Source organism: Suillus paluster (genome assembly GCF_016628075.1).
Source record: "Suillus paluster strain FC165 chromosome Unknown EDB91scaffold_69, whole genome shotgun sequence".
Lineage (NCBI taxonomy): Eukaryota > Fungi > Basidiomycota > Agaricomycetes > Boletales > Suillaceae > Suillus > Suillus paluster.
The window spans coordinates 186,052-201,233 of NW_024537629.1; the positions used below are offsets into that span (position 1 = coordinate 186,052).

At 49.7% G+C, this 15,182-nt stretch overlaps 7 protein-coding genes across 7 annotated transcripts; 5 read left to right on the forward strand and 2 right to left on the reverse strand.

Moving 5' to 3' along the window:
• Positions 1-5: 5 nt before the first annotated feature.
• EDB91DRAFT_1156659 (carbohydrate-binding module family 50 protein) lies at positions 6-1,097 on the forward strand. The gene is made up of 4 exons (XM_041319644.1): positions 6-244; positions 297-429; positions 483-586; positions 636-1,097. The coding sequence occupies exons 1-4, from the start codon at positions 218-220 to the stop codon at positions 957-959; spliced, it is 588 nt and encodes a 195-aa protein (XP_041173156.1). The 5' UTR covers positions 6-217; the 3' UTR covers positions 960-1,097.
• A 168-nt stretch (positions 1,098-1,265) lies between these two features.
• EDB91DRAFT_1252564 (uncharacterized protein) lies at positions 1,266-2,031 on the forward strand (the record flags this gene model as incomplete). The annotated part of the gene is made up of 6 exons (XM_041323524.1): positions 1,266-1,302; positions 1,355-1,392; positions 1,442-1,632; positions 1,688-1,765; positions 1,821-1,886; positions 1,938-2,031. 6 exons carry the CDS (start codon positions 1,266-1,268, stop codon positions 2,029-2,031), a joined length of 504 nt encoding a protein of 167 aa, XP_041173157.1.
• A 1,495-nt stretch (positions 2,032-3,526) lies between these two features.
• Positions 3,527-5,046, forward strand: EDB91DRAFT_1156663 (Ribokinase-like protein). Its single transcript, XM_041319645.1, has 5 exons — positions 3,527-3,768; positions 3,823-3,901; positions 3,960-4,126; positions 4,180-4,792; positions 4,845-5,046. The coding sequence occupies exons 1-5, from the start codon at positions 3,629-3,631 to the stop codon at positions 4,884-4,886; spliced, it is 1,041 nt and encodes a 346-aa protein (XP_041173158.1). The 5' UTR covers positions 3,527-3,628; the 3' UTR covers positions 4,887-5,046.
• Positions 5,042-7,097, reverse strand: EDB91DRAFT_750378 (uncharacterized protein). The gene is made up of 9 exons (XM_041328277.1): positions 6,828-7,097; positions 6,595-6,761; positions 6,498-6,531; positions 6,407-6,438; positions 6,141-6,352; positions 5,510-6,094; positions 5,339-5,452; positions 5,268-5,284; positions 5,042-5,201 (listed from the first exon to the last, which is right to left on the reverse strand). The coding sequence occupies exons 1-9, from the start codon at positions 6,849-6,851 to the stop codon at positions 5,169-5,171; spliced, it is 1,218 nt and encodes a 405-aa protein (XP_041173159.1). The 5' UTR covers positions 6,852-7,097; the 3' UTR covers positions 5,042-5,168.
• Positions 7,098-7,151: 54 nt separating this feature from the next.
• On the reverse strand, positions 7,152-8,827 carry EDB91DRAFT_1156671 (CRAL TRIO domain-containing protein). Its single transcript, XM_041319646.1, has 8 exons — positions 8,592-8,827; positions 8,351-8,542; positions 8,264-8,292; positions 8,103-8,210; positions 7,819-8,056; positions 7,648-7,763; positions 7,508-7,600; positions 7,152-7,446 (listed from the first exon to the last, which is right to left on the reverse strand). Exons 1-8 carry the CDS (start codon positions 8,691-8,693, stop codon positions 7,308-7,310), a joined length of 1,017 nt encoding a protein of 338 aa, XP_041173160.1. The 5' UTR covers positions 8,694-8,827; the 3' UTR covers positions 7,152-7,307.
• A 79-nt stretch (positions 8,828-8,906) lies between these two features.
• EDB91DRAFT_1059270 (H/ACA ribonucleoprotein complex, subunit Nop10) lies at positions 8,907-9,232 on the forward strand (the record flags this gene model as incomplete). Its single annotated transcript, XM_041314229.1, has 3 exons — positions 8,907-8,960; positions 9,013-9,055; positions 9,135-9,232. 3 exons carry the CDS (start codon positions 8,907-8,909, stop codon positions 9,230-9,232), a joined length of 195 nt encoding a protein of 64 aa, XP_041173161.1.
• Positions 9,233-10,067: 835 nt separating this feature from the next.
• EDB91DRAFT_750815 (glycosyltransferase family 2 protein) lies at positions 10,068-15,138 on the forward strand. The gene is made up of 6 exons (XM_041328279.1): positions 10,068-10,718; positions 10,767-11,045; positions 11,096-11,666; positions 11,719-13,184; positions 13,237-14,095; positions 14,150-15,138. The coding sequence occupies exons 1-6, from the start codon at positions 10,268-10,270 to the stop codon at positions 14,871-14,873; spliced, it is 4,350 nt and encodes a 1,449-aa protein (XP_041173162.1). The 5' UTR covers positions 10,068-10,267; the 3' UTR covers positions 14,874-15,138.
• The last annotated feature ends 44 nt before the right edge of the window (positions 15,139-15,182 follow it).

The following is a 15,182-nucleotide window of genomic DNA, read 5'->3' on the forward strand; positions in this document are numbered from 1 at the left end:
AAGTACAATCAGTCCGATACGGTGCATCACTCCACAACCCCTAGCGGGCGCCTTGTTGACACTTGTGGACAAATGTTCGGCGTTCTCCGCGACATCAATATTGCACTGCTGGCGTCAAAACAACTTCAGTCTCCCTTTCAATCCCAACTTTAAGAAGTTCTTGTTTCGCAACCACAGCACTTATCCACTGGTTGGCCTTCTGTGCGCGACGAACACTATGGGGCGCTGGACGCAGTACGACGAAGTACTGTCCTACTTTTGACCTTGCCTTCGAGAAACTGACGTGTATTTTTTAGGATGACTACAGGCTCCCAGAAGGTGTGAAACGAGTTGGTTACGACGCCGACAGCGGGCGGTATTATTTTCACGACCGTGAAGGCTTGTTGTACAAAGGGCCAGAAGGCTCCGAATTTGGAGAGCTCACGCTGGGTGAGGTTGTGGATGATGTCTTGGTATCGCTCACAGCTGACACCTGCATTCAGTGTCTGAAATTCCTCCTTCCATCCCTCAAGAGGTAGACGAAGACAGCGACTTGGAAGCTGCTCCTACCCGCACTGACGGTTACCATATTTTGGCCTTGGATGAGGTGAGTTCCTCCACGTCACAGCCTCCACCCTATCTTAATCCGGCTGTAGCACGGTACGCGGTACAATCTGCGAGGAGGAGCTTATCGGACACTTTTCCCATTCTTTCTCATTATCGCCGTAGTCTTATTACTGGTGTGGCGTCTCGTCCTGTTGCCTACACGCGTCGCCCCCATTCCATGCCCTTCAACAACACTCTCCTACATCGTGCAACCTGGGGACACTTGTTGGGATATCGCCACCAGCCACAATTCTTCTTTAGACAAACTCCGCATTGTCAACCCCAAAGTAGACTGCGACAAACTCATGCCTGGTGACCGCGTTTGCGTCCCAGACGAAGGGATGTCCATTAGTGCCCGCTTTGTCCGCTTCTAAGGGTTTTCAATTTCAAAATGTCTTTCTCGCCGCATAGTCTCATTTGTACATTACTGCTCATCTCATATGGACAATGTTTGGATATCACACGTTTGCCTTGTTACCTTGTCAGAAATACACAATAGCAGTTGCGAAGACAAGTGATGACGTCAGAACTGAATGCGGTAACACAGCTGCACAGCCACGGTGCTTCTGTTCAACTTGCGCGCAGTCTCCACAGTCTCCATCGAAACCCACTTCTTTCTTTCTACTTTCATCATTCACGAACAGTCACGAACCTCACTCAAACCAATTTTACCTCGCGCAATGGCTTTTGATACCCACATGCGAAGGGGACACCCTAGTGAGTCTACCTCATCGTGCTTTACTCAGTTAGCTGACACCCCGAATTTCAGTTGTTTTCTCGTTGATTATGTTCTTCAGTATCATCGAGGTGTGTGCCCTTTTTGTTGTAACGGTGAAATAATAACCTCCTATGGTAGCTTGCAATCTCGGCCTGGCTCACGTCACGTTTTAATGCCCACAACAACTACTTCAGTCTAGATGAACGAGACCGCACTCGTTTTCTGTTGTTCACTTCAATATGGACCGTCGTATTCTCTGGTCTCTACATGTTCTTCTTTTTCTCTCTTCCAGACACTGTTATGGCTAGTGTGGCTTCTCATATATTCTTGTACGTAGCCCTCCGTTGATATGGACGGACGAACTTGCTGACCAACTCGTTGTAGCCTGTTCATAACATGGGTCTTCTGGACCGCGGGTGCTGCAAGTATAACTGCAACTCTCGGTGGAGGGCTGAATTGCACGTTAGTGTATCTTCCTCCTACGCTCTCTCATTGCTGACCTCCTATATCTGTCTAGTACCCAGAACGTGTTCGTCTATTGTGGTCAACTTAACGCGCTAGAAGGCTTTGCCTGGGTTATTTGGTATGTGTCATTGATACATGTCTATTGCTTCTTTGTTGATATCCTTGCTAGGCTTCTTGTAACTTTTGCCATCTTTGTTGTGCTCATCCGCGGCATTCTCGCGGCTCGTCGCGGCGATGGAATGCGCGGCCCACTGATTGCTTGAGCGGGCAGGTAGTCCCTTACTCCCGTGGTTAGGTTGTTCACGAGCGCGAAATTTACCCCCATCACCATTCTATCTGTGTAGTGTTCTTGATTCTCCGGACAATGTGCGACACCTGTTGTGTTACTTGTATTGCTCCATCTACGTCATGCCTTGCCATTATCGCTATGATTTTACGATTACTAACACATACATAGTTCATGTTCAGCGCCACCTCATTTCTCCTTCACGTGATCCAATATCACTTGGCCATACACGCAACAATACATCGTCTTGCATAGACCCTTCTGCTAATACCTACCTGCGTTCCCGTGCAGCATGGAATAGTCCAGCTTGAGGGGGAAAAGGCTGAACTCTAGGCGCGCGCTTCGATCTGGTATATTTGAAGATCGACATTCGAAAGACGCTTGCAGAGAAAATGGCGATTATTGGTGATCACCGGTCCTGCTAGATACCAATCGTTGGGAACCCAGAACCATTGACAATCGCAAATAGAAACCCCAGCCATATCTGCCTGTATCTCAGACTGATTTAATGGAAGGATAATAGAGGGACGCACGGCTCGCGTGTGGCTAAGTATGGTCGATCGGAGTAATTCCAATTCCGAGATCGCGCAACATCTGATGGGCTCATTTCACCTATGACATTGACTTCAGCATCTTTGCAGTGTATTTCATTGTTAATTCACGCTGTTGATGGAAGAATAAACAAGTAGTTTATTATCCTTCTGCTACTGATGAATAGGCATGTTCCAACATAAGTAACAGCAAACACGGCGCGATGAAAAACACGTACCAACGATCAGATTATCGAAAATCTGGCAACGACCTGAAGTACCATCACGGGAATGGCTCACCAGCGAAGTGAGTAATTTGACATACATACCGCTGAAGGAACCTATTGACAAATGATGTGCAGAATCAACGATTGCCTTGACGAGGATACATACAACTTCTGAGCACGGTCTCCGAACAGCTTGAGGGTTCGCTGCATCAACAAATCATTCACGAAATGGCATACGCTGGACGAGGCGACGCCAGCGGCGTACTAGGCATCATATTGGAAATGCCAGTGGTAGCGATAGCGGTGAGGGCCCATCAAGGACTCATCATAATGATGGGTGACGTAGAAGTAAGACGGTGTGCTGGGGCTGTCGAGGATATCATGGAGCTGGAGGAGCAGGCATCCGTGACTCAAAAGTACCAAACATTGACTCAGTGACATATTTACCTCATGTGATGATACAGTACTTATGTACCTTGGCCACCATCACGGCAGCGTTCTTTGCAATGATATTTTGACCGTCAGTACCAATTGACGCATGGCGCAGCGCTGATGGTCGATTTTTGTGTGATACGATCCCTGGGTCATAGATCTTCCTCATGCTCGAGTTCGGCCTATGTATTTTCGTCTCGGATGATCAATGTGATAAAGTGACCAATTCCCAGACCAAATAGATAAAAGGTAGATTATCAGCTTCGTTCCTAGATGTTGACATGGAAAATTATCTGTATGATTATCACACGAGTGGTAGATATCGATCTTTTTAACTTCTCTTGTTCTCACCCGAGTTCACATCACCTGTTGATCTTATACCACCATGGCCTCTCAGACGTACCAACTCTTTTGCATGGGTAACCCCCTCCTCGATGTGCAGGTCACTAACGGCGAGGAGCTGCTAAAGAAGTACGATCTGAAGGCCAACGATGCCATCCTGGCGGAAGAGAAGCACATGTCAATGTAAGTGCATGGATCACCGTTCTTTACATCAACCCTTATCCACAATGCCTATAGCTACGATGAGATCGTAAAGAACTACAAGGTTACATACGTTGCTGGTGGTGCTTCCCAAAACGCTGCCCGGGGAGCTGCAGTAAGTCTTTGATGCTCTCTACTCAAGCCTCAGGTTTCAGATAATCACACTCCCACAGTATGTTCTTCCCCCCAATTCCGTGGTTTACACTGGTTGCGTGGGAGATGATGATCTCGCAGAACAACTGCGTGCGGCAAACAAGCGTGAGGGTTTGCAGGAGGTTTACCTCGTCAAGCCAGGCAAAAAGACGGGTGCTTGCGCCGTCGTCCTTACTGGGCACCATCGGTAAGGTTATCATAACTGGTTTTGTATCATCGAACTCAATCAATCAATATTAGCTCCCTGGTCACGAACCTCAGCGCGGCCGAGATGTTCGAACAATCCCATCTCTCTTCCCCCGCCGTTGCTCCTTTGGTGGCAGCTGCAAAAGTCTTCTACGTAGAAGGCTTCTTCCTGACGCACGGCACGTCCAGCGTACTCGAGCTCAGCACAAATGCATCCAGCGCTAACAAGGTGTTCGCAATGAACTTCTCGGCGCCTTTCATCCCGCAATTCTTCGGCACCCAGCTGCAGTCTGTCCTCCCCTACTGCGATATCATCATCGGCAACGAGACTGAGGCTGAGGCATATGCCGCCGCAAACGGTCTGCCAGACACCAAGGACCTCGCAGCGATCGCCAAGGCCGTCGCGATCTCCCCCAAGTCGAACGCATCGCGCCCGCGTGTCGTGATCTTCACGCACGGTGCCGAGTCCACTACCATGGTATCCTCCGCCGCACCTGACAGTCCTAAGATCTTCAAGGTCAACCCCATCGAGGACAAGCTGATCGTTGACACCAACGGTGCTGGTGACGCGTTTGCGGGCGGCTTCCTCGGCGCATACGTCGCTGGTAAGAGCTTAGACGAGTGTGTCGAGGTCGGACACAAGATGGGTGCTATGTGTGTCCAGCTTGTAAGTCAAAAGCTTCGAATACCAGAACGCTTACTGATTATGAATTCATCAGGTTGGTCCGCAATTCCCATGGCCCAAGGTCACCGTTCTTTAAACTGTAACACTATCATACACACATCCTGAATTCCTTACATATATTACGCTTTCAACAGCGACATTTGTTGTATCCCTACACGTACCGATGTTCTTCATCATTCGCTTTCCACAAGCATGTAGCAACTGATGTTTTGAATCTATGACTTTGATGATGATTAGGGCGAGTGTTACAAAAGTTTCCAATGTTTTATGCACGGAAGGCAAGCTATGTATGCGTGAGTACAGTAAGGTAATGCATGTGAAGAACGAAGGGAAATAGCGTGAATAATATAGAGTACTGTTATAGCGATGGAGGAGGGGATGCAAGGGATTCCTGGTTCAGTAGGTCCATCATCAGATCATATACATTAGGTTCTGTAGCAGTCACCGCATTACCCACCTGAGTCAGAAGCTCGGCTTTGCGAATACATAAATATCGACTTTCGAAACGAACAAAGGAATAGAACGAACCTGGATTTAGCATGGGCTCTCCATCTTCAGTGAGCATGTGTTCCATTTCAGGTGGACGTTCGAAACTGTGAGTATGAGGCGGTGATCTCGAGGGATAAAATAGTCCGGATGGTTCTATATCGTGGTTGGACGTGAGGTCTCTTGATGATTCGTTTCGTTCATCGGTGCTACCTCCATTAGAAGCTGAGCTAGAATGGTGTGATACTGATCGAGGGTCCACATGGCTGAGTGGTGAATGGATGCTATCTGGCGCACACGGCGACTCTCTTTCTGATGACTTCAAGGCGACGTCTACGGCGGCGTGAGTGACCTTGAGGGATACGGTCTTGCGGTTTGTATTTGGTGACACTGGTGAGATGTCTAATGAAGGGTCGATGACAGGAGACCTTGATTCATTCCCCTGGAAGTTTCCTGTTCGCCCCGATGCTGAGTGGTTACCGCCACTGTGCATACTCGCCAAACCAGGACTACTTATGCTTGATGATTCATCACAAGGTGAGGGAGAATGCGGCTGGACACCGTTTTGTAGATGTGCCATGAGTTCAGGGGGTGGTGGGTGAGGTATTCCGCGGTAATATGAATAATAAGGATGTGGATAGCCCATAGTTGCCATGGGCGGCGGCGGTTGCGACCCGTCAGGAATCCAGGCACCTGGGGGCCACGTTGCCTGGTGTAATCGGGCCGACGATGTTGGCAGTCCAACGCTGGGGGGATATTGACCTTCAACGATGACTCCAAGTGGAGGTGTCATGTATGCTGTGACAATTGAGAGGGCGACTAGGTCGAGAACGAATGGGCTTACCACCTGCGGGCATAGTGTGTTGACGATAATAACTGTGTGGACCTTGAGGACCACCAATGGCACCGAGAGGGGGAGCAATAATATCGGGTGGATTCTCCGACGACGGTGATGGACTTCGGCTGTGAGATTGCGACCCTGACGCCCGAGGCTCGTTCTCGGTGCTACCCTTCTTCTTCTCGACCTCCGTAGGTTCGATGATTACACCGTTGTGTCTATATTATGAATCCAATCAGATAAATGAGCTGACACTCAATACATTGCCATGCCTCGACTTCTGATGCCTACGTAGTGCATCAGTCTGGAAGGTGCATCGATCAATTGTACCATATCAATCAAGGTGATGAAAGGAGAACATACTCGTGTAAATGTAGCATCACATTGGGGACATGCACTACAGGGGTAGAGCCACGTCAGAACCGCATCCCGTATCACACATACTCGATTAAGCACTCACAATCCTGGCACGGAGTGTAATTTGGTAGTTCGCTGGTGCCTTTTAAGATCGGCCTCTCTCGCAAACTGCTTGTTACAACCATCGATTTTGCACGGCCATACCCCAGTCTCTGTCACCTTTTTCTTCTGAACCGTCTTTCTCTTCTGAGACTCTTTTTTCTCTTCCGGCTACAGTTCAGCCACAATGAATTTAGGTGGCTGATAAGCACAATTCAATCCGCGAGCACTACGCACTGTCTGTTTCGTTTGTCGGACCATCTTGGATGGATTCTATGTAGATAGATCGCCCGTTCAGACTTAAGTTGATCTTTTTTTTGTTCTGAATTTATTGGGGCTTGATTGCGCTCGTCAATTCGAGCTTGATTTCGTTGTGGCTAAACCTGTGGCTGACGTCGTGCGGCGGCTGGGGAAATTGGGTGGCGTCGATGGCAGACTGTGGCAGAAGGCGTCCGCGACTCGTGGCTTTGGCAGTCAGGCTTATGTCATCTTGCTCATTTAGGCAGCTGTTCAAGTTCGTGAATTACTTGTTCTATGATGGAGCGTTTGCAAAGTCTTGTGGGGTGATGCATGATGCATGATGCTCCACATAGCATCATGGCGAGAACTCGGCCACCTCGTCATAACAAACACTTCTACGTCAAAAGCTGAGCAGGCTAAAGGACCGTGTATATAGCGCAAAGCTATCACAAGATAAGTAGATTATATCTAAGTAATCTACAACGCCTCAATCGACTCGGGGGCAGCGGGTGCCACTTCGGCTGAAGCAAGCGCCTTTGTCTCGCCGGCAGAGGTAACGGATGCAATAGTGGTGGAGGCGGAACTGGGTGTTGCAGTACCGGATTCAGTATCCGCGCTGTTACCATCGGAGTAAATCAGTGGGAAAAATAAATCGTCTGATGAGTAGAAACTCTCACTCTGACAGCTGTGAAGGCAATTGTGCATGGATGCTATTTGGTCCGTCGAAATAGCCTTCTAAGCGGGTGCCATCGTCGGCGATGCCGCAGAAACTAATGATGTTAGAGCTTGCGTCATAACAAGGTCCCTGGAAACTTACTCGACGATTTGCTTCCAGTATATCTCGTGATCGAACTCGAACTCGAAATCGCCTCCAAAGTCAGAGTCCAGTTGAGACTTTGGAATGAGCTCGAGAAGATCGGGATTGAACCTCATCTGACGGATCAAACTTCATAAACCAGGTTCTCCGAATAATCAGGACATCACGCACCTTGTCCCGGGTGACAGGATCCAAGAACGGCGAAATACCTTTGTAGAAGAAATTAAGCAACATTGGGAGGTTGGTGACGATTGCGCGACCGAGGGTCTCTACGTAGTGCTGCTGAAGGATCGTAAGTACTTTGCTGGCAATGGATATCGAAGGGTTGGTGCGAAGCGTCGTGGACTTGTAGTCTACGATAATAACCAGCGTCTCTTGTCCCGGGGGCATCAAGTCTTTTGCGCGTTCTCTGCGCTCCTGTGAGTTGACGTTGATTGAGAGAACAAGGGACATACAGCCACCAGACAAGGTGTCTCAACTGCCTAGGACTGGTCTCGGTGTTCTCGCGACCAGGGCGCATGTATATGATAGGCCTGCCATCTTTATCAAAGCCGTTTAAGAGGCTGTTTTCTGTTAATCGACTGGGTCAAGTTCATTTGGAGAAGAAGCTACATACATCTTCCCGGTCTCGGATTCTATCTTCACCTGCGTATTGGCAATGGTGTATACGCCAATATTATCTTTGAGTTGAATATGCACCTACGTCATCAGGTTTGATTAGCTCCGGCTGGAGCTCCCTCCTCCACTTGAGCGTTCCCTCTATTCTATGCATCGCGTCTGGGAGTTTCCATTTGGCTGCACGCATGTACCGGGGCATGGTATCCGGCTTATTCACCCACCGGAGCTCCCATTTATGATACGGATCTGAGGGATCCAGGAGCAAGGTATCTGTATGCTTTTTACGACTCAGCTAACTGCTGAGTGCGGGAAGATAAGCACCACACCTCGCGTAATGCCTTTACCTGGGCTGTTTGCTCGTCGGAGTATTGGTAAACGGGCTGTACGACAGTGCCTAGCTCTGGGGTGGTAAGGACAGTTTTGGTCATGGTGTGAGACGAAGAGCTAAGTGAAAGAAGTTGAACAAAGACTGCCAAGGGTCGGACCCATGAGTACACATGTAGTGCACTGGTGGTAGGTTTAGTAATAAACAGACTAGTACCTAAGATAGGGTGACAATCCTGGCAGCGTGGGAATATTATATTTTGTGGTTTTGCTCATTGTCGTCGACGACGTTCAACGTTCACCAGCCATTCGCAGCCATGCATCTTATGTATACGCTAGACGAAAGTGGGAACAGGATATATACTCTGAACGTGAGTACCTATACTTTCATGGAGAGGCTTTTTTTCTGAATAGTCATTTCAGAAAACGACGGATACAGGCAGAATAACCAAGTCTGCACACCCAGGTTCGTCTTTCCTGATGCCATTTTTTCAGGTCTGCGAGCGTGCATCATTTGGTATGCTGATACTTTGTTGCATATACAGCACGTTTCTCGCCCGATGACAAATTTTCGAGGCATCGTGTTACTCTCAAAAAGCGCTATGGCGTCCTGTTGACCCAGCTCCCTAGCAAGCCTATGTGATTGCTATGTGAATGGTTATACATTTGCCGTGCAAAAAATTGGCTCCCAGGACATCATCACCTTTGATCTTACTCACACGGGTTATAGACCGCCCCGAGTAATGGGTAGTAGACAGAGCGTATTCTCATAGTCCAATTGTTGAGCCGCTGCTTTCGGGTGTTATGGTTTGGTTTGATCCGTTTAAATCGACTGTTGAGGCACCCCCACAGGATCAATGTCAGGTATGTTTCTATGCATAGCGCTTGTTCCCACTCTAGGTGTTGCATGGCGTGTAACAGCGGCAATTCGGCTTGCGAGAATATTCTTAGGCCTGCAGATGGCTATGTGCACAACCGTTCACGAGAAAAGCGGGGTCGCATCGTCCACAATGGAACGGGACACAGCACTACATCTGGAGTCCCGCACTGAAGACTTGAATATTGAATGTCTTTTGACCGCCATGCTCGCATGCAACGGCGAATTGGCGCTGATGGCGTCTACAGTGCTGAGTGGGAGTCTGTGTATAGAAATAGCCGAGGTAGGCTGTGGTTTTTTTTCCGCTCTCAATGATCATTCGTAATCCTTGACGGTCCTCACGTTGCTTAGACTATAGCATGTGCGGCAAGTGATTGGCCAATGATGGACTGCGGTCAGCATGAGCCATTTCAAATGGTTTCATCCTTCACCGCCTGCAGAAACACCATCAGTCTGACCGACTTGCACCCTATTATTTTTCAGACTACTTTGTTATCTGATTTGTAGACATGATAATTGAGTAATGGAAACGCCTTGATTTTTCTTCATTTTGCATAAGCGTGTGTAGTCAGCCGAAAATGGTACTTGCAGTTGTTGACCCGCTCGTGGCAAAAAACGACGTATTGAGGGCTTTTGCCTTGCGCCACCAACACGGGGCACCATTTCCCATTCCCTTCCATTGAATCTTCGTATCCGCCGCTCTTTTCTCTTCACCATCACAATCGACGTCTAAACCAGCGTCGCCGGCGTCAACGACAGCGAGCACGATAGAGCGATCCGAACCCTCCTTGGCTCAAAACAATGGATTATCGTGATCAAAGACCTCCGCGGTCTGCTTACCACCAGCAGTATCATCACCCATCACCTCCACAGTCACCCCCCGTATACCCAGAGCAGCAGTATTCTGGGCACCATCGCCCGTCCTCGCAGCCGAGGCCAGCCTTCAACCAGTCCCATGAGGGCAGGTCACCAAATATATCCTTCCAAAATATTGAGCGTGGTGATAGGCAGAGTGCCCTAGATCAGCAACGCCAGCGTACAATGCCCTCCGCATATCAAAATCAACTTTCCCCTACCTATGTCGACACAGAAGGAGCAGAGTACATAGATCCTGGGCGAGTGGGGCGGAAGAAGAGTCTGGTAAGGCCAGACAGAGAGAAGATTGAACCTGGCCATAGGCAATGGCACTATCGCACCCATGCAGCGCAGATGCAGGACGAGGGAACCGGCAGAGTGGGCGTACAGCCGTCCAGTGCGTATCTCCACCCAGGGTAATATGTCGTCTAACTCGTTATTTTAGCTACTGGAAACTATCCGCAGAAAGCAAAGCTTCGCAGAGGGAAATCCCTCCTTGGGCGTGAGGAGGACGTGCAGGAGTCGGGACTTGCTCTCTTCAAACGGGGTGCGACCCTTCGGCGCAAGCGCCCAGCGTCGACTCAGGCCCCCGCGCCACCGACAGTACCTGACCGCAACTCGCGCAAATGTCTCGACAGCATCGGGCCAGGACCTAAGGATGCCTGGTTTATCTACTGTTACCTTCTTACCTGTTTGATTCCTCACTTCCTGTTCAGAGCGTGCGGTACGCAATCCTGGAACGCTTTTGTTGCAAGAGTACTTATATTGTCTCAGGTATCCGCACACCGGACCAGCAGCGTGCATGGCGCGAGAAAATGGGTCTCATTAGCATTATCTTGATGGAGATGACTGCTGTCGGTTTTATCACATTCGGCTTCACAGAAGCCGTTTGCGGGACGCCTCCAAATCGATTCCACCAAGGCCAGATCCAGAACAATTCGGTAATCATTCACGGCTATGACTACGACTTTTCCAACTTCAAGCATCCAGCTGTCGGGCCGTTCAACGGATCAACAAACCCACTTCTGACTGGTGGATGGAACATCGCGGGTAACGATGCCAGCTTCTTGTTCCAGATCACCAATGATAATTGCCTGGGCGTTATTACGAAGGGGAACGGTTCCAGTATCACAGGCAGCGGGTCAATGCTGGATTGGTACTTCCCATGCAATGTGTTCAATCCGCAGACAAACTCGCAGAATACGTCCGGATATACAGATTCGACGAACTGTCATGTATCTTCCACAGCAAGGCAGGGACTAGCTGCAATGAAACCTCAGGGGCAGGTTTACTATACATGGGATGATGTCGCAGCTTCTGACCGTAATTTGGCCGTATTCGAGTCGTGAGTCTCCACCTAGTTAATTATATTTTATGATTTTTACCCACTTTCCTAGAAACGTTCTCGACCTAAACCTCCTACAGTGGCTCAACACCACTGAGGTGCAGTATCCTGCCGTCTTCGATGAGCTGAAGAATGGGGATGGGACATATAATGGAAAAGACCTCTCGATGATGTTCCTACGAGCAAACCAGCGCCAGATCGGCATGTGTCTCCAGGACGTGATCACGGTCGGGTTCATCGATACCAATTCAATTGGTTGCGTTGCCTCCGAGGTCGTCCTCTACCTTTCCCTTGTATTCATCATCGGCGTCGTTTCCATTCGCTTCGTCATGGCTGTCATGTTCGCATGGTTTTTCTCATGGAAGCTTGGGAATTTCCCGCGGGAGACATATGAGCAACGCATGCAGCGCTCCGCTGAGATTGAGGCCTGGTCGAATGACATCTACCGACCTGCACCGAGCGAGTATCGCCCTAACGTGAGCAAGAGTGGGCTGCGGAATGGAAAGGTTGGGAAGAAAGGCTTCTTCCCGTCAACCTCCCGCTTCACACCGCAGGAGAACATGCCTAAGGGCGCCTCTCCTCGCCCTACCACGAATTTCGGAATGGCTGATCCATACAAGCGGAACACCACATACTCCACTACCAAGGCTCCCTCTAAAGTGACTCCCCCTGACACACCATACCGCCAGTCAAGGAGCACTATGTCGTTTGCTGACGTCTCGTCTCGTAATATATCCCCTCGCTCGGTATTTCTCGATACCCCCTGTCCGTTCCCCCTGCAGAATGTTGTACCACAGCCTGCTCCCGATTTCGAACCTTTCAACTTCCCCCTCGCGCACACTATTTGCCTGGTCACAGCATACTCAGAGTCTGTTGAGGGTCTTCGTACAACCCTCGACTCCCTCGCCACGACAGATTATCCTAACAGCCACAAGCTCATTCTGGTCATCGTGGATGGTATGGTCAAGGGTGCTGGGAACACAATGACCACGCCAGAGATCTGTCTGTCGATGATGAAAGACTTTATCATCCAACCCCGTGATGTCGAGGCGCACTCCTATGTCGCCATTGCAGATGGGCACAAGCGTCACAACATGGCTAAGGTCTACGCCGGTTTCTACGACTACGATGATGCCTCAGTTGAACGGTCGAAGCAGCAGCGCGTCCCCATGGTTGTCGTCGCTAAGGTTGGCAACCCGCTTGAAGCTAATGATGCGAAGCCTGGAAACAGAGGCAAGCGTGACTCGCAGATCGTGCTCATGGCGTTCTTGCAGAAAGTCATGTTTGACGAGCGGATGACGACGTTTGAGTATGAGTTCTTCAACTCTGTCTGGCGCGTGACTGGTGTCAGCCCAGATCGGTATGAACTTGTGCTTTGCGTTGATGCGGATACCAAGGTGTTCCCGGATTCGCTAACGCGCATGGTATCATGTATGGTCGTGGATATTGAGATCATGGGGCTGTGTGGAGAGACGAAGATTGCGAACAAGGCGGATAATTTCGTGACAATGATGCAGGGTAAGTTTTGTTTATTGGTGTTTTGCAACCCAACCCTAACGTTCGCTGGCAGTCTTCGAATACTACATCTCACACCACATGACTAAGGCCTTCGAAGCCATGTTTGGTGGTGTTACTTGTTTGCCTGGTTGTTTCAGTATGTACCGGATCAAGGCTCCCAAGGGCGACACTGGGTACTGGGTTCCCGTCCTGGCAAATCCCGATATTGTGGAACGCTACTCGGAAAACATTGTTGACACGCTGCACAAGAAGAACCTATTGCTTCTCGGAGAAGATCGATACCTCACGACCCTATTGCTCAAGACATTCCCGAAGCGCAAGAACATGTTCTGTCCCCAAGCAGTCTGCAAGACGATCGTCCCTGACACCTTCCGCGTGTTGCTCTCCCAACGTCGTCGCTGGATTAATTCAACGATCCACAATCTGTTTGAGCTCGTTTTGGTCCGTGATCTTTGCGGAACCTTCTGTTTCTCAATGCAATTCGTTGTGGGTATGGAGCTTTTGGGAACGCTTGTCCTTCCCGCGGCTATCAGTTTCACTCTTTACCTCATCATCATCTCGATCATTCCTGGCGGTGCCAATACTACCATTCCCCTCGTGCTGTTGGCCATCGTCCTCGGTCTACCCGGTCTTCTCATTGTCGTGACGTCACGCAAGGTCGCGTATGTCGGATGGATGATTGTATATTTGTTTTCGCTGCCCATATGGAACGGTCTCCTCCCTGCTTATGCGTTCTGGCATTTTGATGACTTCTCGTGGGGTCAGACGCGGCAGATTGCGGGTGACAAGGGTGGCGACCATAGTGACAAGGAGGGAGAATTTGACTCCTCGCATATCGTCATGAAGCGTTGGGCCGAGTTTGAGCGTGATAGGCGGTGGAAGAGTGGGGTGCAATCCCGTGACTCGACTGTGTGGGTCTTTTATTGATAGCGCGTGTTATTTCTTATAGCTGACTTCCATTACAGCAACCGGTATTCCATGGCGTCGAATTCTGATATTAACCACCCGACATCTAATGGTGGTCTCGACTCTTCGACGACGGAGTCTATGCCCAGTGCGCCTTACACATCTGGTGCCCGGTCAAGACACGACAGTAACACCCTTCTTACGCTCCCCGCGCCACTTTCCGCCAGCAGGAACCACGCCTCTTTAACGTCAGCTTCATCAGCTGCCATCTCGCGCTCCAGCGAGGACGTTGTGTATTCAGACGTAGGCTCGACCTCAAACCAACGGCTTGTTCCGAGCCCGCAAGACCAATATATCGATTCATATAACGAATCTCCGGCACCGCGGTACCCTCAGTTTGACGCACAGGTTACCCGGGCAGGGGGTGTTCTTCGCAATCCAACCATATCTAGCCAATACCCTGGAGAAACTCAGAACCCATTCCGATCTGAGGCGCATGTGGCTGCCTATGATGATCAATATGGCGGTTATAGTGCCGAGCCGGAAGATATGTCGCCACCACCTGTACCCAGCAAATATCAGCAGCAGGGAGGCCGCGGGGTTAGCTTGTCTGACAATGGGCCCGTCCCTGGGCCCGAGGGCGTGCGCAGGGTAGCGAGACAATCAGTTCGTCGACCCCCATCGCAGGCGCCTCAGAACCGATACTCTCGATCGTCGACGGCGTTTAATTTACCACCTGGCGCAGCGCCTCCCCAGCCCGGAGCATATGGAGGCGGATATTAAGGACTATTTCTACTTTTGATTTCATGTGACATTCTTCGAGACTAGCTTGACAGGTTCCAGACCTTGGCTTCGCAGTGATTTACGGATTCTCTTGCAATCTCGTTTGCTCTCTATGGACTCCGCTCACACGTGTTCTGTGATGATACCTAACGACTTTTTTCGTGCTTCTCGTCTTTCCTTCACTTTTATCTTAGCGTGCGCCATTGATCTCGAACAGTACCGCAAAACGCAATATCTCTGTAATATTTCAATTTTGATGCCTAAACTATCTCTCAGATTTATTTCGTGCATCGTCCGCTCCTTTTGCAT